Below are 27,701 nucleotides of genomic sequence, written 5' to 3' on the forward strand. Positions count from 1 at the left end.
TTAATACCTGCCAAGGAACCTACAGGGTATTCTGAAGGTATGGCAACAAATAATCTCTTTAAAGGACTTCCTCATCTCCTGGCTGCGGAAGGCATATATCAGAGGATCAATCACAGAATTACACATGATGAGTATAAGGTACATATTAAAGTAAGACATAAAGCAAGAACAGTAGAGGTTCTGGGGGCAAGAAATCATCAAAATAAGATGGAGAAAGAACGGAGCCCAGCACACGATAAAAATGCCCAGCAGCATGGTCAGGGTGACAGCTCCTTTCATGCTGGTCATTTGCCGCACGGAGCTGTATCCACGGAGAGCTGCTATCCGCTTGACATGAGCCCTTGCCAGGAGGAACATGTGTATATATAGAGACGCCATGAGGAACAACATGGTAAAGAACATGGAGATGAGGCAAATGATGACATAAGTGGATTCATAGTAAATGATGAAAACAATGCCACAGCCTGTGCAAAAGGTCCAGATACATGCAATAATTACCCCAGAACGCTTCACTGTCATGATGTGGTGGTAGCGCAGAGCATAGAAGATGGTGACATACCTATCCACTGCAATGGCCAGCAAACTGCACATGGAGGCCACCACAGAAATGCAGATCATGGAGTCAAACACATTGTCAATGTGACGCACAAAGGCATCTGCTATCACCAGGTGCTTATTATTTATTAAATATATGGTAATGGTCTCCCAGGTGTTAGACATGCTCACCAGCATGTCAGCTACTGCTAAACTGCACACAAAGAAATACATGGGGGAGTGCAAGTTCTTGTTCTTCACTATGGCACCTATGACCAAGATGTTCTCCAAGAGGCTGATGAGACCCAGAGTCAGAAACACTTCCACAGCGATGCCCATCTCTTCACATGGGGAAGATTTGTTCTTGACATTTGGTCCTGAAAAGTTGCCTTCTGTGGCATTCAGGTTGAGATCCAAGAAAAGCACGTGAAATGAGGAATTCATTGCTCCTCTTCTTGGCAACAAATTTACTGTAAAACAGGTTTTTTTTTAATTTTTTAACATTTATTCATTTTTGAGAGACAGAGAGTAAGTGGGGGAGGGGCAGAGAGGGAGACACAGAATCAAGCAGGCTCCAGGCTCTGAACTGTCAGTACAGAGCCTGACTCAGGGCTCCAACTCACTGTGAGATCATGACCTGAGCTGAAGTCGGACACTTAACCGACTGAGCCACAGGTGCCCCTGTAAAACGGGTTTTAATCCATGATTCTGAGAGGTCAACAGTCCACCAAAGAAGTACAACAGCATGCCAAAAGCTAGCACAACCTAAGAATAAGGTTGAATAGGCTCAACACATTAGCATGAGGCTAGTGTGTCCCAGTCTGCCTGGAACCCTGGAATAGTGTCTCTCCAACATGCACACAGGCTTAGAATTTTCACCATCCTCCTCTGCCTTTGAGTTTCCATTCTTTCACATACCTCTTACTGGAATGACCAGACATCTCAGTGTGCCCAGAATGGTTTCACTTTTTATGCTTGTTGTCCTGTCACCCAAGTTTGCTCTTAAAAGTGTACCAAACTCATAACCTACAAAGTCCCTTCCAGTCTGATTTTTACATTTCTGAGGCTATGGACTGCATTTTTCTCAAGCGAGCACAGATTTCTAAATGATATACAGGCCCACGTTCTCTTAAGAGAGAAAAGACAGGTGTCTTGTCAACGTTTGTCCTCACACACTTCTAAAACCTGGTAGGACTCAGTCTCCCTAGTTGTAACTAGGACTAACTACTGTGATCTGTTAATCTGAGCATAATTACATATAAAAAGTTACTGTCTTCAATACGTAAATTTAGATTGCACATGTGTTAAAATTGGAGCTCACAGAATGCTGTTTTTAACTTTATAAATATTTTCCCTGACTTCTGCATTTGAAATTCCACAAAGTGTGATTAACAGATTTAAAATTCCCAGAAGCACAGTACAAAGAAACAAGGGATTTAAATTTGCCAAATCCTAGAGCAAGATACTTCACTCTTTTATTGCTCAGTTTCTCTCCCATGATTTATATTCACAAATGCCTTTGTCCTCCGAACTCAGACCACATCTAGGGAGAGAGTTAGAATTTCTGTCAGCATTCTCTTCTCATCATCGATACAAAGTAGGCATTGAACAGTAATCATTTGTTATTTATGTCTAATTCTATCTCAGAGATAATGACCAATTGTATTATTATGTTAAACATCATATCAGATTGTTTAAATAACCAGTTACCTGCCTCCTACATGTAGGTTAGACATGATTTTGCATTCCTTTCAAGGCAATTTTAATAGAAAGTTTGGCTATTTACCAGTGCTCCCTCGTGCTTCTTCTCTTGCACAGCAGCCCTTGGGCTCTTCACTGGAGATGCTAGCTCAGCCTGGGTACCTGGCATCCACAGGCTAAATGCCATCACCCTAGGATAGGATCTTCTGAACAAAGTGCTGAGGCAGCTTGAGCCTCAGTCACAGTTCCCTTGCCTTTATGCAGCCTAGCAGGCCCGCCTCTCTGTCGCCGCCTCCTCTAGATGAGAGTCTGTGCCTTCTCTCTTCTCAGTCAGGGGCTGAGCTACCACCTAGTGGTCAGAGACAGAGCATGCCCCTCCTGGTAGCTCTGGCCATTGGCCTTTGGAGCTCTGGTGACTTGCATAGAACGGTGTTCTCCTATTTGTGGATAATCTTTCCCCAAAAGTGCATTCGGATGTATTTTCTAGCTAGTTGTTCTTTTTGACATTGCTTCTTTTTCTTTTTCTCTTATGCACTGATGCAAATGCTGTCAGAAAGTGTGACAGCTCAGCTTCTCCGATCCCTGTTAAGTCCTTCTATCCAGGACAGCCAGTCCCAGGTGATGAGATTTTTGCAGTGATAGTGGGGGATCAGGAGCCAATGGACCAAGAAAGAATACTTGAAGACCTCTTTGGTGCAAAAATGTATTTTATTAAGGCATGGGACAGGACCTGCAGGCAGAAAGAGCTGCATCGGACCCTGTGGTTATATATTTGGGAGTTGGGGGAGGTAAAGTCAAGGGGAAGTTTTCAATGGGATTTTCATATGCTAAGGAAGATTCACAAGATACTGGAGTCCTAGCTATTGTCAAGCTAAGGTTGTTTTTCCCTGTAGCAAAACATTAAATTAAGACAGTAGGGAGTTCCTGGAGAAACTTTTTACTCTGCCAGCCTCAAGTATCTACCAATGGGCTGCAGGTTATGAGGAAACTTAATTTTACCTGTCATTTCCTTCTTGCCTTTGTTCCCCATATCATGGAGGGGTGATGTTGGGACTCCAGGAAACTGAGTTTATAGGTTTCTGGAGATTAAGCTGTTGATAAGATTGCCTTTTTCTTGTAATTTACTAAGATATTTGTAAACTGATGGAGACCCATGTCCTGTATGACTGTGATCTCTGTCAGTTCGCCATTTCTTTTCTTTCCTTTCTTTGGCCTTGGGCAACCAAGAGTGCCTGAGGAATATCACAGACATCTCACCTAGCAGCAGGGGGTGGGAGGAGGCTGCCCTAGCTTGCACTTTTTCCTCAGCCGACCTGAGGCTCCCTTATCACTGAGAAACCAGAGTCTAGGAAGCCCTCAATTGTGACTCTGATTACACACCCCTTTGTTGGCTCAAGACTGTCTGCCACTAGAAAAAGAAGAAAATATACATTCCTCTGGCCAAATATCCTGGCTTTTGGCAATGGTTTCAAGACCTCTGCTACCTAAAACACTGACCTCTTCTCTCAAAAGGATCTTTATCACACAACCCAAGAGAAAGATGCACAAGTACTGCCAGGACAAGCCCAGGGCTGAAATGTTCAGGGCTGCTTTACTACCAGAAATGTGACTAGAGCTTCACACTTGATCAGACAACCTTTCCAACTGGGAATACAAGGCCACAAACTAAGTGGTCCAGTGACACTAGTGTCTTAGTGCCATTTTGAGAGCCATAGGATGGGATTTTGTGAAGAGATTTCTTTCGCTGAGAATAGTAGTGCTTGTTTCCACAAAGGGAATGGCTGACAAAACATAAGATTCAAGCATTCTCTATTTGTCCCTCATATTCTAGATCACAGAAGGCTGTTCAAAAGATCCTGGTTTCCCAACAAAATAGTAAAACTAGAGGTTTCTATTAAAGATAATTGTCTGGACTACATGGCATGGCTGTCTTTGATGATGGTCATATGTTATCTCTAAGCCTATGCGCAGATACTCAGTACATGAATTACCTTAATCCTTACCAGGAAGTCGGTCCTATTACCAATCTTGTTCCACAATGCATAGAGAGGTGACATGGCAAACTCAAGTTCCTGACACTGGCAGGAAGCACAGTTAGGCAAGAACCCTGGCAGTCTGAGTCCAGAGTCCAAGCAATTCCCCAGCTTGATGCCCAGTGCAAGTAACCCCGGTTATTACCAGACTTAATCTTTTATTTTTATTTATTTATTTTTTTGTGGAAAAAACTTTTTATTGTAAACAAGTTTTTCTGTGTGTTGTTCAACTACTATTCTTTATATTTTTTTATTTTTTGAAATATAATTTATTGTCAAATTGGTTTCCATACAACACCCAGTGCTCATCCCAACAAGAGCCCTCCTCCATGCCCATCACTCACTTTCCCCTCTCCCTCACCCCCAACCAATCCTCAGTTTGTCCTGAGTATTTAAGAGTCTCTTATGGTTTGCCACCTTCCCTCCCTGTAACTTTTTTTCCCCCTTTCCCTCCCTCATGGTATTCTGTTAAGTTTCTCAAGATCCACATGTGAGTGAAAACATATGGTATCTGTCTTTCTCTGCCTGGCTTATTTCCATTAGCATAATACCATCCACTTCCACCCACATTGCTGCAAATGGCCAGATTTCATTCTTTTTCATTACCAAGTAGTATTCCATTTATGTATAAACCACATCTTCTTTATCCATTCGTCAGTTGATGGAAAGTTAGGCTTTTTCCATAATTTGGCCATTGTTGGAAGTGCTGCTATAAACATTGGGGTACAAGTGCCCCTATGTATCAGCACTCCTGTATCCCTTGGGTAAATTCCCAGCAGTGTTATTGCTGGGTCATAGGGTAGTTCTATTTTTAATTTTTTGAGGAAACTCCACACTGTTTTCCAGAGTGGTTACACCAGTTTGCATTCCCACCAGCAGTGCAAGAGGGTTCCCGTTTCTTCACATCCTTGCCAGCCTCTATAGTTTCCTGATTTATTCTGTTACCCACTCTGACCAGCGTTAGATGGTATCTGAGTGTGGTTTTGATTTGTATTTCCCTGATGATGAGTGATGCTGAGCATATTTTCATGTGCCTATTGGCCATCTGGATGTCTTCTTTGGAAAAGTGTCTATTCATGTCTTCTGCCCATTTCTTCACTGGATTATTTGTTTTTCTGGTGTGGAGTTCGGTGAGTTCTTTATAGATTTTTGGATACTAGTCCTTTATCCAATATGTCACTTGCAAATACCTTTCCCCATTCTGTCGATTGCCTTTTAGTTTTGTTGATTGTTTCCTTTGCAGTGCAGAAGCTTTGTATCTTGATGAGGTCCCAATAGTTCATTTTTGCTTTTAATTCCCTTGCTTTTGGAGGTGTGTCAACTAAGAAATTGCTGTGGCTGAGGCCTGCTTTCTCCTCTAGGGTTTTGATGGTTTCCTGTCTCATATTCAGGTCCTTCAGGTCCTTCAGGTCCTTCATCCATTTTGAGTTTATTTTTGTGTATGGTGTAAGAAAGTGGTCTAATTTCATTCTTCTGCATGTTGCTGTCCAGTTCTCCCAGCACCATTTGTTAAAGAGACTTTTTTTCCATTGGATACTCTTTCCTGCTTTGTCAAAGATTAGTTGGCCATACATTTGTGGGTCCAATTCTGGGGTCTCTATTCTATTCCATCGGTCTATGTGTCTGTCTTTGTGCCAGTACCATACTGCCTTGATGATTACAGTTTGTAGTAGAGGCTAAAGTCTGGGATTGTGATGCCTCCTTCTTTGATTTTTATCTTCAATATTACTTTGCCTATTTGGGTTTTCTGTGGTTCCATAAAAATTTCAGGATTGTTTATTCTAGTTTTGAGAAGAATGCTCGTGCAATTTTGATTGGGTTGCATTAAATGTGTAGATTGCTTTGGGTAGTATTGACATTTTAACAATATTTATTCTTCCAATCCATGGGCATGGGATGTTTTTCCTTTTCATTGTGTCTTCTTCAATTTCCTTCATAAGCTTTCTATAGTTTTCAGCATACCGATCTTTTATATATTTGGTTAAGTTTATTCTTAAGTATTTTATGGTTCTTAGTGCAATTGTGAATAGGATCAGTTTCTTCATTTCCCTTTCTGTTGCTTCATTATTGGTCTATAGGAATGCACCCGATTTCTGTACATTGATTTTATACCCTGCAACTTTGCTGAATTCATGTATCAGTTCTAGCAGCCTTTCAGTGGAGTCTTTCAGTTTTCCCATGTAGAGTATCCTGTCCTCTGCGAAAAGTGAAAGTGTGACTTTATCTTTGTTAATTTTGATGTCTTTTATTTCATTTTGTTGTCTGATTGCTGATGCTAGGACTTCCAGCACTATGTTTAACAACAGTGGTGAGAGTGGACATCCCTGTCGTGTTCCTGATCTCAGGAGGAAAGCTCTCAGGTTTTCCCTATTGAGGATGATATTAGCTGTGGGCTTTTCATAAATGGATTTTATGATGTTTAAGTATGTTCCTTCTATCGCGACTTTCTTGAGGGTTTTTATTAAGAAAGGATGCTGTATTTTGTCAATGTTGTATTTTTCTGCATCTATTGACAGGATTATAAGGTTCTCATCTTTTCTTTTTTTAATGTGATCTATCACATTGATTGATTTGCAAACATTGAACCAACCCTGCAGTCCAGGAATGAATCCCACTTGATCATGGTGAATAATTCTTTTTATGTGCTGTTGAATTCAATTCGCTAGTATCTTATTGAGAATTTTTGCGTCCATATTCATCAGGGATATTGGCCTGTAGTTCCCTTTTTTTTTTTTTTTTCTGGGTCTCTGTCTGGTTTGGGAATCAAAGTAATGCTGGCTTCATAGAATGAGTCCAGAAGTTTTCCTCCCCTTTCTATTTTTTGGAACAGCTTGAGAAGGATAGGTATTAACTCTGCTTTAAGTGTCTGGTAGAATTCCCCAGGGGAGCCATCTGGTCCTGGACTCTTATTGTTGGGAGATTTTTGATAACTGATTCAATTTCTCCACTAGTTATGGGAATGTTCAAATTTTCTATTTCTTCCCATTTGAGTTTTGGTAGTGTGTGGGTGTTTAGGAATTTGTCCATTTCGTCCAGGTTATCCAGTTTGTTGGAATACAATTTTTCATAGTACTCCTTGATAATATTTCTGATAATTCTGATAATTACTCCTTGCTTATATTTCTGAGGGATTGGTTGTAATAAATCCATTTACATTCATGATTTTATCTACTTTGGTCCTCTCTCTTTTCTTTTTGAGAAGCCTGGCTAGAGGTTTCTACATTTTGGTTATGTTTTCAAAAAACCAACTCTTGGTTTCATTGATCTGTGCTAGTGTTTGTTTGTTTGTTTGTTTGGATTATGTGTTGTTTATTTCTGCTCTGATCTTTATTATTTCTCTTCTTCTGCTGGGTTTGCGGTTTCTTTGCTATTCTGCTTCTAGTTCCTTTAGGTGTGCTGTTAGATTTTGTTTTTGGTATTTTTCTTGTTTCTTGAGTTAGGCCTTGATTGCAAAGTATTTTCATTTTCATTTGTTTCCATATTTTTTTAAAATTTCTTCTCTAATTGCTTGGTTTACCCATTCATTCTTTAGGATGTTCTTTAACCCCCATGCTTTTGGAGGTTTTCCAGAATTTTTCCTGTGGTTAATTACAAGTTTCATAGCATTGTGATCTGAAAATGTGCAGATATGATCCCGATTCTTTTATATTTATTGAGGGCTGTTTTGTGACCCAGTATGTGATCTATCTTGGAGAATGTTTCATGTGCACTCGAGAAGAAAGTGTATTCTGCTGCTTTGGGGTGTAGAGTTCTAAATATCTGTCAAGCCCATCTGGTCCAGTGTATCCTTCAGGGCCATTGTTTCTTTACTGATTTTCTGTCTAGATGATCTTTCCATTGTTGTAAGTGGAGTATAAAAGTCCCCTGCAATTACCACATTCTTACCAATAAGATTGCTTATATTTGCAATTAATTGTTTTATATATTTGGGGGCTCCTGTATCTGGCGCATAGACATTTATGTTAGCTCTTCCTGATGCATAGACCCTGTAATTATTATATAATGCCCTTCTTCATCTCTTGTTACAGCCTTTAATTTAAAGTCTAGTTTGTCTGATATGAATATGGCTACTGCAGCTTTCTTTTGATTTCCAGTAGCAAGGTAGGTATTTCTCCATCCCCTCCTTTCAATCTGAAGGGGTCCTCAGGTCTAAAATGGATCTCTTATAGACAGCAAATAGATGGGTCTCTTTTTTTATCCATTCTGATACCGTATGTCTTTTGATTGGAGCATTTAGTCCATTTACATTCAGTATTATTATGGAAAGATACGGGTTTAGAGTCATTGTGTTATCTATAGGTTTCATGCTTGTAGTGATGTCTCTGGTACTTTGTGGTCCTTGAAACATTTCACTCACAGGGTCCCCCTTAGGATCTCTTGTAGGGCTGGTTTAGTGGTGATGAATTCCTTCAGTTTTTGTCTGTTTGGGAAAACCTTTATCTCTCCTTCTATTCTTAATGACAGGTTTGCTGGATAAAGGATTCTTGGCTGTATATTTTTTTTTTTTCTGTTCATCACATTGAAGATTTCCTGCCATTCCTTTCTGGGCTGCCAAGTTTCAGTAGATAGGTCTGCTGCTACTCTTATGTGTCTACCTTTGTAAGTTAGAGCCTGTTTATCCCTAGCTGCTTTCAGATTTTCCTCTTTATCTTTGTATTTTGCCAGTTTCACTATGATATGTCTTGCAGAAGATGGATTCAAGTTATGTCTGAAGGGAGTTCTCTGTGCCTCTTGGATTTCAATGTCTGTTTCCTCCCAGATTGGAGTTCTCAGCTATGAAGTATACCTTCACCCCCTTTCTCTTCTTCTTCTTCTGGAATTCCCATGATACGGATATTGTTCTGTTTGATTGAATCACTTAGTTCTCTAATTCTCCCCTCGTGATCCTGGATTTTTTTTATCTCTATTTTTCTCAGCTTCATGTTTTTCCATAATTTTATCTTCTAATTCACCTTTTCTTCCTTCTGCCTCTTCAATCTGCGCTGTTGCTGCCTCCATTTTATTTTGCACCTCATTTATAGCATTTTTAAATTCATCTTGATGATTTTTTAGTCCCTTTATCTCTACAACAATAGATTCTCTGCTATCTTCTAGGCCTTTTTTCAAGCCCAGCTGTTGGTGATAAGCTTAGTAATCCCCTGGGCATAAAACAATGGGTTAATAAGGCATAAAGAAATACAAAGCCATAGAATGCTTACACCCAAGTTTGGGTAAACCTGATTGGCATTCCAACATATAAAGGGGTTGCAGAGACCCCAGGATAGAAAGGGAGTGGCAAAGGCCCAAAATAGGAATGGGAGCAAAGACTCCCAATACAAGGATATATTGAGGTAAGCAAGATCAGGCATGCAGGGCGAAAACGCCCCCCAATTTAGTACTATAACAGAAAATCTCCTCTCACAGGAGGAAAGTGCCAAGTTACATAAACTGGTGAATTGGACTATAGACCACTGCGCTGGATGTGAAGCAGCCCAGAGCAGAAATGGTTAACAAAAGAAAAGGTGTCTTGTTAACCCTAAGTTTATTTCCCCTATCTGCCTCATCCCCTAGCTAGCTAAGTTAAATAGACACAGCGCCTCCTGTCTGCCATTAATAGCCATCTGCCCATCTGCCCAGCACCAGGATTTTGTTTCACATTGACCCAAACCCCAAACACTGTACATCTTCAAAACTCCCCTTTTCCTTCATGTCCCCAAGTTAATGTTCCCAGTTTCTTTGTCTCTTTGTACACACTCATCACATTTGTAAGCCTTCTGATCTTAATAAATATGGGCAAAGGACTCTTATTCGGGACTCTTGTCTTTTCCCAGACATTAGCCATGTCTTGCTTTAATCCTATGTCCACTCTTTTGCTGCCAAAAGAGAACTTTAGACTTAGAGTCTACAACACCCAGCCATTAATTTTATGGCTATTATTCTAAATTCTTGTTAAGTTATGTTGTTTATACCTGTTTTGATCAATTCTTTAGCCGTCACTTCTTCCTTGAATTTCTTTTAAGGAGAATTCTTCTGTTTCGTCATTTTGGCTAGTTTTCTGTCCCTTATGAGTTTTAAAAGCTTGTTATGTGTTCTTCACTTGCAAGTACTGCCATATTAAAGGGTGTTCATACACTGTCCAGGGCCTAGCCCTTCAGGAGGTGTTTTTTTGGAGAGTGTTACTTGCTCTCTGTTGTTGTGACTTTAGTTTTTTATTTCCCTGCTCGTAGTGATGCTTTGGACCCTTCACAAGGTATGCTTTGATTTGTTCCTTGAAGTAGCTCTGGAAAGGAAAACAAACAGACAGACAAACAGGAAACAAAAACACACTACAAACAAACAAACAAACACACAAACAAATAAACAAAAACTAAAAAACTAAAAACAAAAGCAAAAAACCAGAAACAACAGCTACAAGAACAGGGTGGAGGTGGTGCTGATGGAAGAGCACATACAAAGAGAGAAATGACAGGGGCAGGGAAAAAGAAAAAATAAACATTAACCAGGCAGAGAGACTAAAAGGGTTAATTCAGAGAGAGAGAAAGGAAAATAAGGAAGGAGGCGGGGGAGGGGGGAACGAAGATAAAGTTACCCAGACAAACTATATGGCTTGATTACTCCAGAGAGAGAAAGGAAAGTAAAGAAGGAGGAGTGGAACATGTATCAAGAGAATGGATTAAATGTGTCTGTTTAAACAAACCAATAACCAGAGTACCCAGCCTAGAGGAGGAAAGAGATAAGAAGGAGAAATGGAAAGGAGAATATATCTATATAAGAAGAATTGTTCTAGAATTGATCCAGAAATGCAGCAGCGCTGGTCTGGAGAAGGGGTCCATCTGGTTCCACAGCGTCTATCCTGTTCCAGTAGATACACTGGCATGGAGGGGTGTGGTTTGATGCAGGCTGGTCCCGCCTCCATTGTGGGTCCATCGGACTGATCTCTGAGGCCCCGCCTTGGTGGTGATGGGGAGAAAAATGGCAACCCCCCAGTCTCTTCTCCACAACCCAGTGTCCCAAATCACTCCTTTGGAGCTATCATCACTGTGCCTCGGGAGCAGACGAGACTCCTGTGCCCCAGCGTTGGCTGGGACTTAAACTCCTGCTCTGTGCGCCCCAGTACTGGGGAAGTGCCTCTTGATGCTGTTGGATATGTGGTCCTAGCTGGTTTTGTTCTGTGCCACAACACTTCAGGGGAGGAGACTTGTTTCTTCTGCTGTGGACTGCACCACTGACCTACCACCAAACCCAGAGGTGGCTCCCCTCATCCCCAGGTGTGTGAATAGGGCAGCTGGCCTCAGTCCAAAGAAAGCCCTGCAGTAAGAGATGGGATCCCTCTCTGTCCCAGTCTGAGGTTTTTTCTCTTGTCCAGCTATAGTCCTACGCTTCCCCAGCCACTCTTTTCTTCCCTTTGTCTCTCCGCAGAAGGGGATCCCTCTCCTCTGTGCCTATGTAGTCCATTTTCTCCCCCCCCCCACCCCCCAGTTCACAATCACCCACCTCTGGCCCATCAGGTTGTCCCAGTTTCTCCCTGGTAGACTCTGTCTCTTTTCCTCCCAGACTCTTGAGATTCAAAGTCCTTTGGCTTCAGCCCTTCTTTGTTTGAGAGACACTGGAAGTATGGATCCCCCTACTTCTCCGCCATGTTTGCCCCTCTCCAGGCTTAATCTTTTAAAATGCTATTGGATTTGCTTTGCAGGTTTTTTTTTGTTTTTTTTTTTTTTGTCTTTTCCCTGTCTTTATCAGATTTTGCTATTTAAGTTACCTTGACTTTGTTAAATAAACTAGGAGACAGTTTTTCCCACTGTTTTCCAGAGGGGCTGCACCAATTTACATTCCCACCAACAGTGCACAAGGGGTCCCTTTTCTCCACATCCTTGCTGACACTTACTACCTCTTGTCTTTTTGGCAATAGTCATCCTAACAGGCATGAGATGATATCTCATTGTGGGTTAGATTTTCAGCAAACTCTTATTGTATATGATTGCTGTGCTGAGGTCCATGTTAAATGCCATCATGGGTCCAGCCAATGGGACTTAGAGTCCTGCTACAGAGACAAAACTTACCTGATTAAACACTGATAGAACAAATAATAATTGCATAAATGTAGATTACAGTATTTTTAACTTCAAGGTTTATAAAACATTTTCCTGTATTAACTCACTTGATCCTCATAGCAACCCTGGGAGTTATTAATGTTATTGCCATTTTCATAGTTAGGGACTTTGGGGTTCAGAAAAGCTAAATGAATTTTCTGACATCACATGGTTAATAAGTGGTGGTACCAGCTGTTGAGGCCAGGTCTTCTTGCTCCCAAGCTCATGCCTGCATATACACACATTCCCCTGTTCATATATGAACAATAGACAGTGGAGTCCTAAATATGCACCAGATTTCCTACATTTATTGAAACATTTATTGAAAGCCTACCATGTTCTGCATGTCCAGATTCTCAGCAAATTCTCCCAGAAACCTGGGAGTCAATATACTTAGCACCATCTTACAGATGAGGAAACTGAAGCTCAGAGCAGTTGTGTGACTGACTCCAACTGATGATAAAATCAGGACCTGAATCCAGTTTTTAACCACAACTATGCTTAACACACAGTCTAGTGTCTTCAATCTTGTGACTTAGTCACATGCTATAGAGTAGGAAATTCAGGACTCCAGAAGCCAGCCAGAGAAGAGAAGAGGGAGGACTTGAGCAAAGTGGGTTAGAGGCAAATGGGCAGAGGTAGGTAGGTAAGGACAGCCATAGGTGGGAGCATAGTGTTCAAGGAAGCACTTCAGGGGGCATGAATGCACTGAGATTGGAGGAGTTGATTTCTTTGAGGATTGGGGGGAATTCCAGGTGACTGGAGCCTGAGGTGCTGGGGAGGAAGCAGAACCAGACCATGCCTTATTTTGTAGGTTGTGGTGAAAGCTTAGGACCTCATTCTAAGAGCAACAGGAAGCCTTGCAAGGTCCTAAGCAGATCAATACAGTCATAAGATGAAACAAGAGGAGCTCAAGAGTGAAGAAGGTTGCAAGTCAGTGGCAATGCCTCACAATAAGACAGATAGGTCCCTGGGCTGTGTCTCTATATCCACCCAGTATCCTGTGATTGGGCTGATTCTGCTTGGACCAAACTCTTTGCAGTAGCAGCAAAATTATAAAGTCATCCTGTAGACCCACCTGCACACCAAGACTGAAAACCAAAGATGGCCCTGAACAAAGAGACACTGGACAGTACAATGCGTATCATCACACCAACACTACCATGTTCCTTCTCAGGTAAGAAAGGGAGGACATGGAGTTTGGGGTTTGGTGTGGAGTTTGGGGCTTTTAAATTTTATTTGTTTTTTTTTACTGTTTTCAAGTTTGTTTTGTTCTGACCACCAGAAAGACATGGTCTCTGTAATGCCATGTCACATCAAGCTATGTAAGTCAAGACTCTGTAAGTCCTTGAGGAGGGTAAGTTTTAAAATCCTATGTATGTCTCAACTTTAAACCAGATTTAATAACCATCTTTGTATTTGGTATAAAGCTAAGGATCTTAGAGAAAAAACTGAATGGAGAAAGTTCTCCCCTTTTAGAAGCATATAAATCCTAATGAACAAACAACTTACTCAATGTGTGTGTAAGATACTGTATTGCTCACTGGAGGGGCATATAGAAATTTCTTAGGTCAACATTCAGATAATCATTAGGAAGTTAGCCACAAGATCTGAGAGGAAAGCCTCTGCCACTTTTTAAATCTTTTCTTACTGTTCTTGTGGCTACCTTGCCAATTTTTATTCAAGAAGTTTCTTCTATACTTCAGGCTTCCCAATAAAACTGTTTTGTTTTGTTTTGTTTTGTTTTGTTTTGTTTTATAACATGATGCTCCCTCTACCCAAAATTCTTTCTTTCTCTCCTCCTTTGTCCACTAAATTCTTATTCATTCTTTTAGATCCAGGCCAGTACCTCCTGCTGAGAGTCTTTGCAAAGATATCCTTACAATGCAAGTGGTTGCCCCCTTCTGATCTCCCTGTATTATAATTATCTGTCTGACATCTTCCCTAGTAGATTATAGACTTCCTGGTTGCAGGACTCTCCTCCGTGGCCCCATAATCAGCATTAGCCTGACATTTCCCTTTCTTCTTCCCATTCAGGTGAACTCAGTGTGGCCTTGATTAACCATTAGCCACAGGATTCGTTGGAGACTAACCATGCGACCCAATTCAGGAAAACAAGAGGAAAGCAGACATTTCTCAGGGACTTCTGAGAAGGAATTTTATTTTCTATTGGTGGTAGCTACCACAAAAGGTGCACTCTATCTCCCCTGCTAAGTATGATTTAAAGCCCTAACTATGTAGTCCTATTAATAGTTAAATAATAGGACAGCCAACCCAAGGACAGCCAGCCTTAGGACTGAGCCTAACGGTAGGAGCCAAAACAGGATCTGATTGATGTTGACTGACCAGGTCCAGCCCTTCTTCAAGACCAACATTTTCAGGACTTTCAGTTACATGAGTTAATACATTATCTTCATTATTTAGATAAATTTGATTTGGCTTTCTTACATTTGCAACTAAAAGGATCCTACCATCCTTAAAATTCTATTGCACACTCTCTTTTGTCTTGACTATCCTACAGTAGCACAGAACATCTGAATTCTTACATAGCAACTCAAGGATTTTTCTGTTTTGACATTTTATAAAAGGTATAAGTACATTGATAGTTTCATAAATACAGTGATACAAACTCATTTATGGAAAAAAATCTTTTTCTCACATCAAGAAGACTGGGATTCCATCTAGCTCATTGACTATGTTTTCAACTAACCAATAAGCCCACTGATCAATGTAGACTGTTATGTTTTCATGAATCTCCAGAAAGTCCTTTTGTACATCTGCAAGCAGGAAAGTGCATTTTTTACAATATTCTCTGAGTATTTAACAACTTCAACAGCTTTCAAGTTGAATAGCTTTCACTTTGTTCTCATTTTACATTGTGACTACTTTGAAAGGAAAGTAGAATTTCCTTCCTTTGAATTTATTATAAACATTTAAATCCAGTGCCACTTTCCATTAAATCACTATATAGTCCTTCCTTACATTTACCAACAAAGTGTACTCAAGATACTGGTCTCCTGCATTACAAAATTCTAGTCTAATGGAAAAATAATGTCTAGAAGACATTGGGGAAAAATACACATCATACATTTGACTAAGAGTTCTATTTCTCTACCACTTAAAAATCAGTCCTCAAGAAACAAGGAATACATTCCAATGGGGAAAGGAACAAGAGATAGCTGCAGTTCTCTCTACTTGTTCACTAGCTTACAGTGTCCCAAAATGGCCACTTCAAGCCCAGGCTGAATGACATGTCATCTCCAAGAAACACAATAAAATAATTCCTAGTTTATGAGTCAGTTATTGTCTCAATAATGCTACATAATAAAGCACACTAAAATACAGAGGCTTAAAATAAAAATAACCTATTTTCATGCTCACTTCAATTGCAGCCCCACCAGGCTACACCAGACATCAGGCTCCAAGACTTCAGACTAGAGGGTTTTTCAGTTCTGCTCAGTCCTTGCTCCACTGGCTACCATGAGTATCTCCCTACTTCATCCTGAGGTCAAGATGAAGGCACAGTGGTGACCTGGGCATGGCCTCCTACCACCAGAGAGTGTAAGAAACAAGTCAAAACATGCAAACATTAACAAGTCAAGACATGCAAACATAATTAATGCCTATGATTGTAACCCATCTGCTAATATTCCATTTGCCAACGCAAATTGCATGGTCACGCTCAGCATCAGAATGTAGGGGAAAGAGAAATGGAGTAAATATTTGCTGAACAGTGATGTAGAATGTCATAACAAGTCTCTGTACTCAAATTCAAAACCTTATCAGATTGGCCCAGCACATAGATCATTGATCTAGCTATGGGCCAATCAGCCTTGGCCAGGTAGGTCTTCCCTTGATACAAGCTTGGCAGTAGGGCCCCACACCTTCCCACTAGGACTGGAGGGGTCATGCAGTACTCAGAAAGAGGATATACTCTAAGCAATGGCCATGAAGTGTTTCATTCACACTTTTGGTCACATCTGAAAAGGAGGGAAAGGTTTTGACCTTTGAAAGCCACACATTGAAGTTTCAGTGCGTGTGGCAGTATTACTTTGGCTGTAACCTGGAGAACAGTTGAAAGAATTATAATGTTTGAAAATATGTTTAATTTCTAAGAAATCAATGGTTTCAGGAATAAATAATAGAAAATTAATATAAATCTAAAAATATAGGACAAATTTAACATCAGCTTTCCTCCTCTGAGCATGGAAAGATGTGAAGAGGAGGTAAGTGATAAGAGAGAGAAAAATCAGGATGTGATGCTAAGAATATCTTTCCTCAGTTTTTACAGCAAGGTGGTCATTGTTATTAAGATTTTACTTCTTGGTGGGGCACCTGGGTGGCTCAACCAATTAGGTATCAAACTCTTGATTTCAGCTAAGGTCATTATCTCACATAGGGCTCCATACTGGGCATGGAGTCTGCTTGGGATTCTTTCTCTCCCTCTCCCTCTGCCACTCCTCCATTCACATATGCTCTCTCTCAAAATAAATTAAAATTAAAAATATATATATTTTACCTGTTTGTTTTTGTTGTTATATATTTTATAAGTTTTTAGAAACTATGTTTATTAATTTGATGTTTTAGCCATGAACTCTCTTACAATTGCTATTGCAATAGATAATGTGAGCAATGACAATGAGCCAAAAGCATTCTGGATCCATTCTGTGGCTTGTGCTTTCCATTTTTGTGGGAATTCTTATGGAAAAAGGTTTGTTAGGATCTTAGCTTTTGGACCCATCCTATCAAACATCATTTACTAAATACTGTACTGAACATAAATTAGTCCAAGGAGAGATATATAAAACTAAGGAAGAGTTTTCATAGTTTTCCATTTACTTCTTGAATTTCCTTATTTATCACACATAATCTAGTACATACATAAAACTGGTCTTGGCCTTTAAAAAACTTACACATAAATTAAAAAATTTACACATAAGGGAGGGGCGCCTGGGTGGCTCAGTCAGTTAAGCGTATGACTTTGGTTCAGGTCATGATCTCACGGCTCATGGGTTCGGGCCCCACGTGGGGCTCTGTGCTGACAGCTCAGAGACTGAAGCCTGCTTGGGATTCTGTGTCTCTGTCTCTCTCTCTGGCCCTCCCCCACTCTCTCTGTCTCCCTCCCTCTCTCTCTCAAAAATAAATAAACATTAAAAAGTAAAAATAAATAAAAATAAAAATTTACACATAAGGAAAATCTAATGTGAAAAGACTTTGCCAAGTATATTTTTAGTTATTTTTTATGAGTGTGTCTTAGTCCTCTCAAGTCTCTATGGCTGCATATGGAAGGAAAAGATCATCTACTCAAAAATACCTCTGTAAAAATCAATTACTGTCTCATCTCACTTAAAATCAGCTTTTTTCTTTTCTAAATTGTGCCTCTATCCAATTGACATGTTTTCTAGGAATAAAAATGAAATCAATTTAAAAAATAATTAAGTAACAAAATCAATCCAAATCCACTGTCAAAAACCTTTTTTGATCCACTCTCAATGTGTAAGTCAAGAAATTTTACATTACTACTAGAGTTTAAGCAGACTCTATCACCCCCTTGAAAGACTTTGCTTAAGGATATGTTCCAAATAATAAAAGATAAGGGCAATATCATAAAGATGTTCATTGAAGAATTATTCATAATACCAAAAAGAAGCAATAGGATAATGACTAATTGAATCATTGTGTGTCTACTGACAGAAATATTACCCTGTCATTAAAAATTTGGAAAATCATTAATCAGCTTTAAAATGTTTATAATATAATAAGATTCAAAGGTACATAATGATTGTAATCATGTTAAAATATTTATGCATTTGGACAAAGACTAGGAGGAAATATACAAAAATAAAAATGGACTAGGGTACTGGGCTCAGCAATGATTTGTTTTTTTCTTAATTTCCCAAGCTTTGAATGTATTTATTTTATCATGCCTGATCTGGAGCATCTGATGAGGTTTGACATCAATCAGTGCAAAGCAGTTCCAGGATGACCTCCAGAGGACTAGACAGCACATACTAAACGCTTCGTGACACATCCATATGGTGGAATGTTATGAAGACAGTTTTTAAAATGATTTGGAAAAATATTTAATAGCAAAGAGAAATGTTGATAGTATATGGTTAAATGCATGATCTCAATTTTATTTGGGCAAATACATGATTAACTGATTGAATATATACCAGCACTGTTACCTCTGATGAGTTAACAATTCCAAATGAGTTTTATTTTCTTCTGTGTCTTTTTCTCTAGTTTCCAGATTTTCTATAGTGAAGATATTTTATATTTGTAATTATAAACTACAAATGTTATTTTTATTTATTTTTTTATTTTAGAGAGAGAGTGTGTGAGCAGGGGAATGGGGCAGAGGGGAGGAGAGAGAGAATCTTAAGCAGTCTCCATGCTCAATGCAGAGCCCAAAGTGGAGCTGGGTCCCACAACCCTGGGATCAAGACCTGAGCCAAATTTAAGAGTCAGACCCTTAACCCACTGAGTCATCCAGGCACCCCAGTATTTTTAAAATAAAAATGTTGCATCTCACCTCAAACCATCAATATAATTAACCTTTTATAACTCTCTGATCCAACCCAATCCCTCTGGCCTGACTTCTATCTGACTCAAATTTGCCAGTTTTCACTTTGCTAACACCAGTTTTTGTTTTGGAAATATAAGCCCCTCCTGATGCGATTATTCCTCCTGGATTCTAGCACCATTTAACCTCAACCCTGTTGCAATACACATGCTTTGGACTCTGCTTTAGCTCTAAATCTTCCCTGATTTCTGCTGGTATCAACTGAGGCTGGGATTTTCCCTTGGTTCCTTAATTGATTCCTGGGCAGACTGGCAGACTGGCCCTCAGAGGCCTGACTCAGATGACTCTTTGCTGCCCTCTCCTGATCACAGATGGCACTACTTAGGCAGCCCCATGAAAGTCTAAATCTCCCAAATATTCAGACAAAACCTGGAAGTTAAGAAGAAGAGTTCTAGCATTCATTTTCTGAGAACCTTCTATTCTATCTTAAACAAAGGAGGTAACAAAATAGCTGAACAAAAAGCATGTTGCATTCCTGGCAAGTTGGGAGTCTAATTTTCCCTAATAAAATTATTATTCATCACTATTTCACCTAAGACTGGTACATTCAGAACTTTAGGGATTAGTGGAAGTGCAACTTTCAGGACCCAATAATTGTTCTAAGAGTTAAATTTCACAAATTGAATCATATATGGATTTCATAGTCTCTGTCCTAACCCTGAAATCTAAATACTTGAAGTCTATCTGCAGATGTAAGAATGTTAAGTACAGATTCTACTGAAAGTAAAGCTCAGGAACTATTTTTAAAACTCTGAATGTGTGACACTAGGAGATCTTAAGCTCTCACAGGCACTATTTCGTCCAGTCTTTTCCAGTGTGGTTCTTAAAGACTAGAGAATGAGATGGAAATCAAATCCACTGATGCATTAGCTTTGGTATAGGAATCTTCCACAGCAGCACTTAAATTTTCTTGCTTAGGAGTTTGGGGGTTTTCATCCTTTATCCTTCCCTATAGATTCTGGACTGTGTTCAGGGATCCATTCCCCCCACCCACTGCCAACCACATTCCTTACAGGAAGCTGTCTCCCTACCATACCCAGTCCCAGGAGTGGGCCTCATGGTTTTGCTAATTCTAGTCAATAAAATAGGAGAAGAATCTGCTGAAGGGCTTCTAAGAGAGCTACAAAACAACAACAGCAACAAAACAAAACAGGGTTCTTCTTTCTTTGGGAGGCAGCATCAAGTGTGCATGAAACTCTGGGACTGCTGAAGCAACTTCTAGTAAGCATGAAGGTGAGGTCTTCGTTGTGTATGGTAGAAGAGAGAGACAGAAACAACCTGGGAATTTGATTAGCCTCTGAGTCAACCAACTCTAAACCTATTCCACTACTGGACAACTTGTATAGGAGATCATTAATTTCTTGTTCTTAAGCTAGCCTGAGCCAAGGTTCCTTTGGCTTGCAGTGGAATTCATTGTAAATGGCATAGCTCTCTTCCCAAGTTGCTAATGTTCCTGTGTTCTTCAAGATGTGCATGGTTTTTACCATTGTGACAGTGCATGACTATGTTGTGAATGAGCAAAGACAATCATTCACAAAAAAGCTGCCATGCAAAAAAGCCCCTGGGAAGAGCTGATTCCCACTATCTTAGTCAGCATCCACAGCACCCATAGGCTGTTACTTTTGTTCAGTGCTTCAAAGTTTGCACTTACCTATAAAGCTAGGAAAAAGCACCCTCTGCAGATATCTGTGGTGGGAGCCATTAAAAATCTCAGGAAACTGCTCCAACTTCTGGAATCTTCTGAAGTCTCTGAAATACAAGACTGCTTCAGAGGGATAAATTTCTGAGTACACTGTTTAGTATATGGTTTAACAACACTCCTGGGTCCAATCCTACTAGAACTACATCTATGTCAGTCATTTTCAGTTCAGAGATTAACCATTGCAGCTTCTAATAATGGTTTTCTTTCTCTTTCATCACATTGAAGAATTTGGGGGAAGACTTACTTCCCTGAGCTAGCACCTTCATAGCCTGATATTTTCAAACAAAAGCTGAAAAGATAGTGCAACCCAATAAAGATATATACTGAGTCAGAATTTTGTAATATATTGAACAGGGTGCCATATCAAATTTCCCATCCTTAAATATGTCACTAAATCATAGCTAGTTTATATGATGGTGTGATACAAATTAGGAAAAGGGGTCTCCTCTGGGCAGACAGCCACACTGACACATAGCTTGGTTATTGAACAATGGCTTTGTGGAAATCAGAAAAAGCCATCCCTCCTTCCAGGAAGATAGCCCCTCACCCCTACCAACACTGATGGACAGCCTAAGAAGCAGACTGACTTCAACTCCCATCTACTTTCTTGACTGGGTCCTTGTGCAGTGTAATGTTTGTCATAGATGCTCTCTGATAAGCTGCTTTTTGTTACAAGAAATTGTCTAAAGTATGTCAAGTAATTGAATATTTAGCATAAGGATTCAAACACCAGGAATCCAGGAAAAGTCCAACAATTGACCTTAGGTCCTCCTGGCTAGAAAATGGATGGGATACCAAATTGATAAAGGGACTGGCAATTTGGTGAATGGAGGAACATGGTACCAGATAGAGCTTCTTTGGGTTCTTTTTATTGGAGGAATTGGAAAAAGTTTATTTCTTTTAGAAGAGCTCAGGTTGGGACAGAACCAAGTTTTATGTGCCAAGTACAAATAGATATTGTTTCTACATATTACTCATCAGACATTTTTTGATTGAATGTCCAACACACATTAACAAATTCTAGACACTGGTCTAATAGCACCTGCCGCTTAATCGTTTGTGACCAAAAAAATGTCATTATTAAGTATTATGGAACTGAACCTAGATAGGTTCCTGCTATTGCAATTGAAGTCCCAAGGCCTATGTGATCCAAATCCCAGGTGGCAGATAGCTCATGTGTCAATGACTTGCTCATCCAAGCGTGTCTTTGAAGCACAGAATTATGGATGTGCACCCTCTAAAACTAGCAGAAATTCATTTACTTATTTGTTGTCAATGCCTTAAAAGGGGCCCACTAGAGGCACAGAGAACTTATTGGGCTCCCACCACTGCCTAACTCTTGATGTTGTACATTCCGTGAGTTTTGACAAATGTAAGATGCCATTTACCCTCCATTACAGTACCATACAGAATAGTTTTACTGCCTTATAAATGTCCTGTGTTCCATGTATTCCTCATTCCCCACTCCTACACCTCTAGTAACTACTGATCTTTTTATTATCTCTATACTTTTGCTTTTTCCAGAATGTCATAGAGTTGTAATCATACAGTACAGAGCGTTTTCAGATTGGCTCCTTTCACTTAGGAATATGCATTTGTTTCCTCCATGTCTCTTCATGGCTTAATAGCTCATTTCTTTTTTATCACTAAATAATATTTCATTGTATAGATATGCCACAATTGTTTATACATTCACCTATTGCAGGACATCTTGGTTGCTTCCAGATTTTGTCAACTCTGAATAAAGCTGTTATAAACATTTGTGTGCGTTGTTGTGATGAGCATCTGGTGTATGGAAGTGTTGAATCACAATATTGTACACCTGAAACTAATATTACATGGTATGTTAACTAGAATTTAAATAAAAACTTAAAAATAAAAAATGCCATTTGTTTTTGTGTGGTTTGTGCAGGTTTTTGTGTGGAAATAAGTTTTCCATTCATTTGGGTAAACACCTAGGAGTGTTATCGCTGGATTCTATTGTAAGAGTATGCTTAATTTTGTAAGAAACCATCAAACTGTCTTCTAAAGTGGCTGCACTATTTTGCATTCCCACCAGAAATAAATGAGAGCTCCTGTTGCTTCGCATCCTCATCAGCATTTGTTGTTGGTATTTTGGATTTTAGTCACTCTAATAGGTATGTAGTAGCATCTTGTTGTTTTAATTTGTAATTCCCTAATTGCATATGTCATAAAATATGATGTTGAGCATCTTTTTTATATACTTTGATATCTGTATATCTTCTTTGGTAAAATGTCTGTTCAGACATTTTGCCCATTGTGTAGTTGGGATGTTTGTTTTACTGTTGAAATTTGAGAGTTCTTTGTATATTTTTTATGCAAAGTTCTTTGTATATTTCAGATACTTCGGATACAAGTCCTTTATCAGATACAAGTTTTGCAAGTATTTCCTACCAGCCTGTGGCTTGTCTTTTTATTCTTTAACAGTGTCATTTGCAGAGCAGAAGTTTTTAATTTTAATGAAGATAAGCTTATCAATTTTTTTCCTTCATGGGTCATGCTTTTGGTATATATCTATAAACTTATTGCTAACCCCAAGTCATCTAGATCATCTCCTATATTATCTCCTACAAGTTGTATCATTTTACCTTTGGACCTATACTTTTAGAGTTGATTTTTGAAAGGTGTAGACTCAATATCTTGATTTTTTTTTTTTTTTTTTGCATATGGATGTCGTTTGAAAAGTTGATGATCCTTTCTACATTGAATTGTCTCTCCTCTGTTGTCAAAGATCAGTTGAGTATATATTGTGTGGGTTTATTTCTGGCCCCTTTTCTCTGTGGTGATTGAATACATTGAATACATTGATCTATTTGTCTACTGTGATGATTAATTTTATGTGTCAATTTAAGGGATGCCAAGATAGCTGGTATAACTATTTCTGGATGTGTAAGAGATTAGCATTGAATCCTAGACTAAGTAAAGAAAATCCGCTCTCACCAATGCTGGTGGGCATCATCCATTCACTGAGGGCCTGAACAGAACAAAAAATGCAGAGGAAGTGTGTATTTGCTTTCTATGAATTGGAACATCAATTTCCTCCTACCCTTGAACATCAACACTCTTAGTTCTTGGGCCTTCAGACTCATTTGGGATTTACATCTTGGCTCCCCTGGTTCTCAGGTTCTTGGGTTTGGACTGCAACTGCACCCTGGCTTCCCTGAGCCACCTCTTTGAAAATGGTAGATCATGGGATTTATCATCCTCCATAATATCTATATCTGTATAAACAAAACCATATATATATATATTATGTATATTATAAATACATAACTGTATATATATACATATAACCATCTATATATATGATATAATTAACTATATATATAGTTATATATAGTTTTATATATATATGTACATATGTATGTATATATATATAAAACTTGATTCATTTTTTTGCATATGGATATCCAGTTGTTCCAGCACTATCCTTTGAAAAGTTGCAAAGATGATCCTGGGGCGCCTGGGTGGCTCAGTCGGTTAAGCATCCGACTTCAGCTCAGGTCATGATCTCACAGTTCGTGAGTTAAGCCCCACATTGGGCTCTGTGCTGACAGCTCAGAGCCTGGAGCCTGCTTCGGATTCTGTGTCTCCCTCTCTCTCTGACCGTCCCCTGCTCATGCTCTGTCTCTGTCTCAAAAATAAATAAAACATTAAAAAAATTTTTTTTAAAGAAAAGATGATCCTTTCTCCATTGACCTGCCTTTCCTCTGTTGTCAAAGATCAGTTGAGTATATTTTCTGTAGGTTTATTTCTTGGTTCTGTTTCTTTGGAGAACCCTGACAAATACATGTATTCTTTCACCAACACCACAATGTGATCACTTAACTATAAAGTTAAGTTTTGAGGTCAGGTAAAATCAGTCTTCTGACTTTGTTCTTCTTCAGTAGTGTCTTGGCTATTCTGGGCATATTACCTTTCTGTAAAGACTTTAGAATCAATTTGGTGAGATCTACAAAATAAGTTGTTAAGATGTTGATTGGAATTGTGTTAAATCTATAGATCAAATTGGGAAGACCTGGCATCTAAACAATATTAATGAAAATAGAACATCTCTCTAACTTATTTAAATCATCTTTGACTTCCATCATCAAAGTTCTGTAGTTTTCCTCATATAGATCTTGTACATTGTCCTAGTCTGCTCAGTTTGCAATAACAAAATATGATACTCTGAGTGGCTTAGACAACACAAAATTTATTTCTTAAAGTTCTGAAGGCTAGAAGTCCAAGGTCAAGGTTCTGGCTGATTTAGTTTCTGGTGAGAATCCTCTTCTTGCCTTGTAGACAGCTACCTTCTTGCTGTGTCCTTACACAGTGGTGAGACACAGATATTTCTCTCTTCCTCTTCTTCAAGGCCACAGTCCTATCCTTTGTGCATTAGAGCCCCATCTTTATGATCTTTTTTAACCTTAATTAGCTCCTGAAGACCTATCTCCAAATACAGTCACATTGAGGGGGTAGGGGTTCAACATGAATTTTGGGAAGATATAACTCAATTCATAGTATACATATTTTGTTAGATTTGTGCTTTTCCCTGGTGCTAATGTAAATGGCGTTGTGTTTCTCATTTCAAATTCCAGTTGTTCATTGCTAGTATATAGGAAAGTGATTTATTTTTGTATATTAACCTCACATTATTTTACTACAATTGTTTATCAGTTCCAGGAGTATTTTTGTCAAATCTTTGGGATCTTCTACACAGACAATCATGTCACTTGAGAAAAAGGATAGTTTTATTTCTTCCTTCCCAATCTCTATACCGTATATTTCCTTTTCTGTCTTATTTCATCAGCTACGACTTTCAGTATGTTGTTTAATAAGAGTGATGAGAAGGAATATCCTTGTCTTTCTCCCAATCTTAACAGAAAACTATCCAGTCTCTCACCATTATATATAATGTAAGCAGTAAATTTTTTGTAGATGTTCTTTATCAAAATGAGGAAGTTGCCCTCTATTCCTAGTTTTCTCTTTTTTCAATTTTTATTTAAATTTTAATTAGCTAACAGATAGCATAACATGGTCTATTCCTAGTTTTCTGATAGTTTTTATCATGAATTGGTGTTATTCAGCTTTTTTCTTGTTGTAAGGATGAGACTGACAACTTCTAAAGTTTTGCATGTTGAACTGGAAACCAAAGTCAGTTCTTTCAATATTCCATTCTGTGTAATCTTGGGGGGGCGGGGAGGAGAAAGAAAAGTCTTGTTAAGAGTCTATTAACAATTGACTATCTTTCCTGGTTGCCAATACCTCAGAGACAACTATCAAAACATTCTTTCCAAAATTGACTTACCTACTGGTCACTTGGTAGGGAGAAGAGAAATAATCAAGATTTTCTCTCTCTTTCTATATGTGTGTTTGGGTATGAGATGAGCAGTTAGATGAAAGTACCTGGGCAATTGAGACCCTCTAGGCCATGGGTACTCCATATTCCAGCTCAGTCACACATTAAAAAAATGAATTTTTTAAATGATTCATAGAAATTTTAGCCATACTGTAAATCCTTTCTCAGAAAACTCAAGAGTTTGAGAAAATCAGGCATAACTGTATCCAATTTCAACTGCCAATTGCAATAAGTCAAATCTTCCTCTTCTTTATAATCTAAATACTGGAGACACCACCCTGACATTTCTTCTTTACCCCTTTCTAAACTCAAAGAAATCTAGTTTAGGGTATAGGAAGGGAAATGGAAAAAAAAAAAAAAAAACATTATATATAAAGAAATAATCCTCAGAAATACGATGTGGTGAGGGAAGTGGGCAGAAAAGTTGGCCAACTAAGGAAGAAAAGGGGTTGGAGATTTGGAGAGTAACAATATGCCAAACATAAGGTGTTGAGAATATATTTTCTAAGGTTTCCATTACCTGTGAGACACGGGCTCTACCCTTCCTTCCAATTCCCTGAATTGGTGCTCTACTGCCCAAGGTTTTATTTTCATAATGGAAAATGTGAAGAATAAGCAAATTTATATGAGTGAAAAGAGAAGAAATTCCCACCTGCAATCCAGACCTTCCTTCTCTTCATGGAGGTCAGCTCATGACGTAAGATGGCCAATGGATTCTCTCTCTAGGGCTTTGAATCTGACTGGAGTCTACATGGACCTGGAGTCCTAGTGTTCAGCTGCCAACCATGCTTGTACAGCCCAGAGAGGCATGAATGTCAAGGTAGCTAGATCACAAAGCAGCATGGAAAGGATGAGCATGACCTTTGATGTCACAAGGCTGTATTACAGCACACATGTCATGAGGAGGTCATGGGAAGTACAAAACTCCTAGAAATATGTTTATAATCCAAGGAACTTAGGATCTATGGCAGCATTTCTTAAAGTGCAGACCATGAACCATCTGCATTAGATTTACCTGAGAAGCTTATTACAAATACAGATTTCAGAGGATCTTTCAGGCCTCTGAATCAGAAACTCTGGGAGACTTGCCTAGGATTCTGTGGCTTTAATTAGCTCCTTATCTTAGACACAGTAAAATTTGAGAATAACTGTATATTGTGTATATGGTATATGGCATATGCATCATATACATACATTTGTACATATACAAAGAAGGGGTTATCCTCATTTTACAGATACTGAAGCTGAAGTTCAATATGATTAATATGCTCAAGGCCACACAGTTAGAAAGTGGTGGCACTAGGATTTTACAAGTCTAAATCCAATGTGGCTTATGTAAAAACAAATTTCTAATAAAGAAAAATTAAAAGGGATGAGTTGGAACTCTAAAAACACTTTCCTTTTCACCATTCATTTTTACATTTTATGTTACCTGGAACAATCTGTTTTTAAATGAAACACTGTATGACTCTAAGAAGCAACAGCAGCCATATCCATGTATAAATAGGTTCTAATCCATGTGGACAGGAGTTCAAATGGCATGCCCATCTCCAATTGAAGTTACAAGGCTTTTGTGGAATGAAATGATAGATCAGTTGAGTAATGTAGTATCTTGACATGAATTTCTATTTTCAGAAAATATATATCAAGAAGAGGCTATTTCCAGACAAAAGAAAAAAGAAGTAATATTCAGAAAGCATTGTCTCATATAAAA

At 38.9% G+C, this 27,701-nt stretch overlaps 1 protein-coding gene across 3 annotated transcripts; it reads right to left on the reverse strand.

The window, feature by feature from the left end:
* Positions 1 to 27,658, reverse strand: MC5R (melanocortin 5 receptor). 3 transcript variants are annotated; one of them, XM_060613131.3, is made up of 4 exons: positions 26,640 to 27,644; positions 20,575 to 20,672; positions 15,719 to 15,883; positions 1 to 1,004 (listed from the first exon to the last, which is right to left on the reverse strand). In XM_060613131.3, exon 4 carries the CDS (start codon positions 976 to 978, stop codon positions 1 to 3), a length of 978 nt encoding a protein of 325 aa, XP_060469114.3. In that variant the 5' UTR covers positions 979 to 1,004; positions 15,719 to 15,883; positions 20,575 to 20,672; positions 26,640 to 27,644. The 3 variants fall into 3 exon arrangements, 2 of the variants coding, with proteins under 2 accessions (XP_060469114.3, XP_060469113.3); XM_060613130.3 differs by lacking the exon at positions 15,719 to 15,883 and having other exon boundaries at positions 26,640 to 27,642; XR_009604223.3 differs by lacking the exons at positions 1 to 1,004; positions 15,719 to 15,883; positions 20,575 to 20,672 and adding an exon at positions 24,822 to 25,814 and having other exon boundaries at positions 26,640 to 27,658.
* Positions 27,659 to 27,701: the final 43 nt, after the last annotated feature.

The sequence above is a fragment of the Panthera onca genome, chromosome D3 (genome assembly GCF_046562875.1).
Source record: "Panthera onca isolate mPanOnc1 chromosome D3, mPanOnc1 haplotype 2, whole genome shotgun sequence".
NCBI classification, from domain to species: domain Eukaryota; kingdom Metazoa; phylum Chordata; class Mammalia; order Carnivora; family Felidae; genus Panthera; species Panthera onca.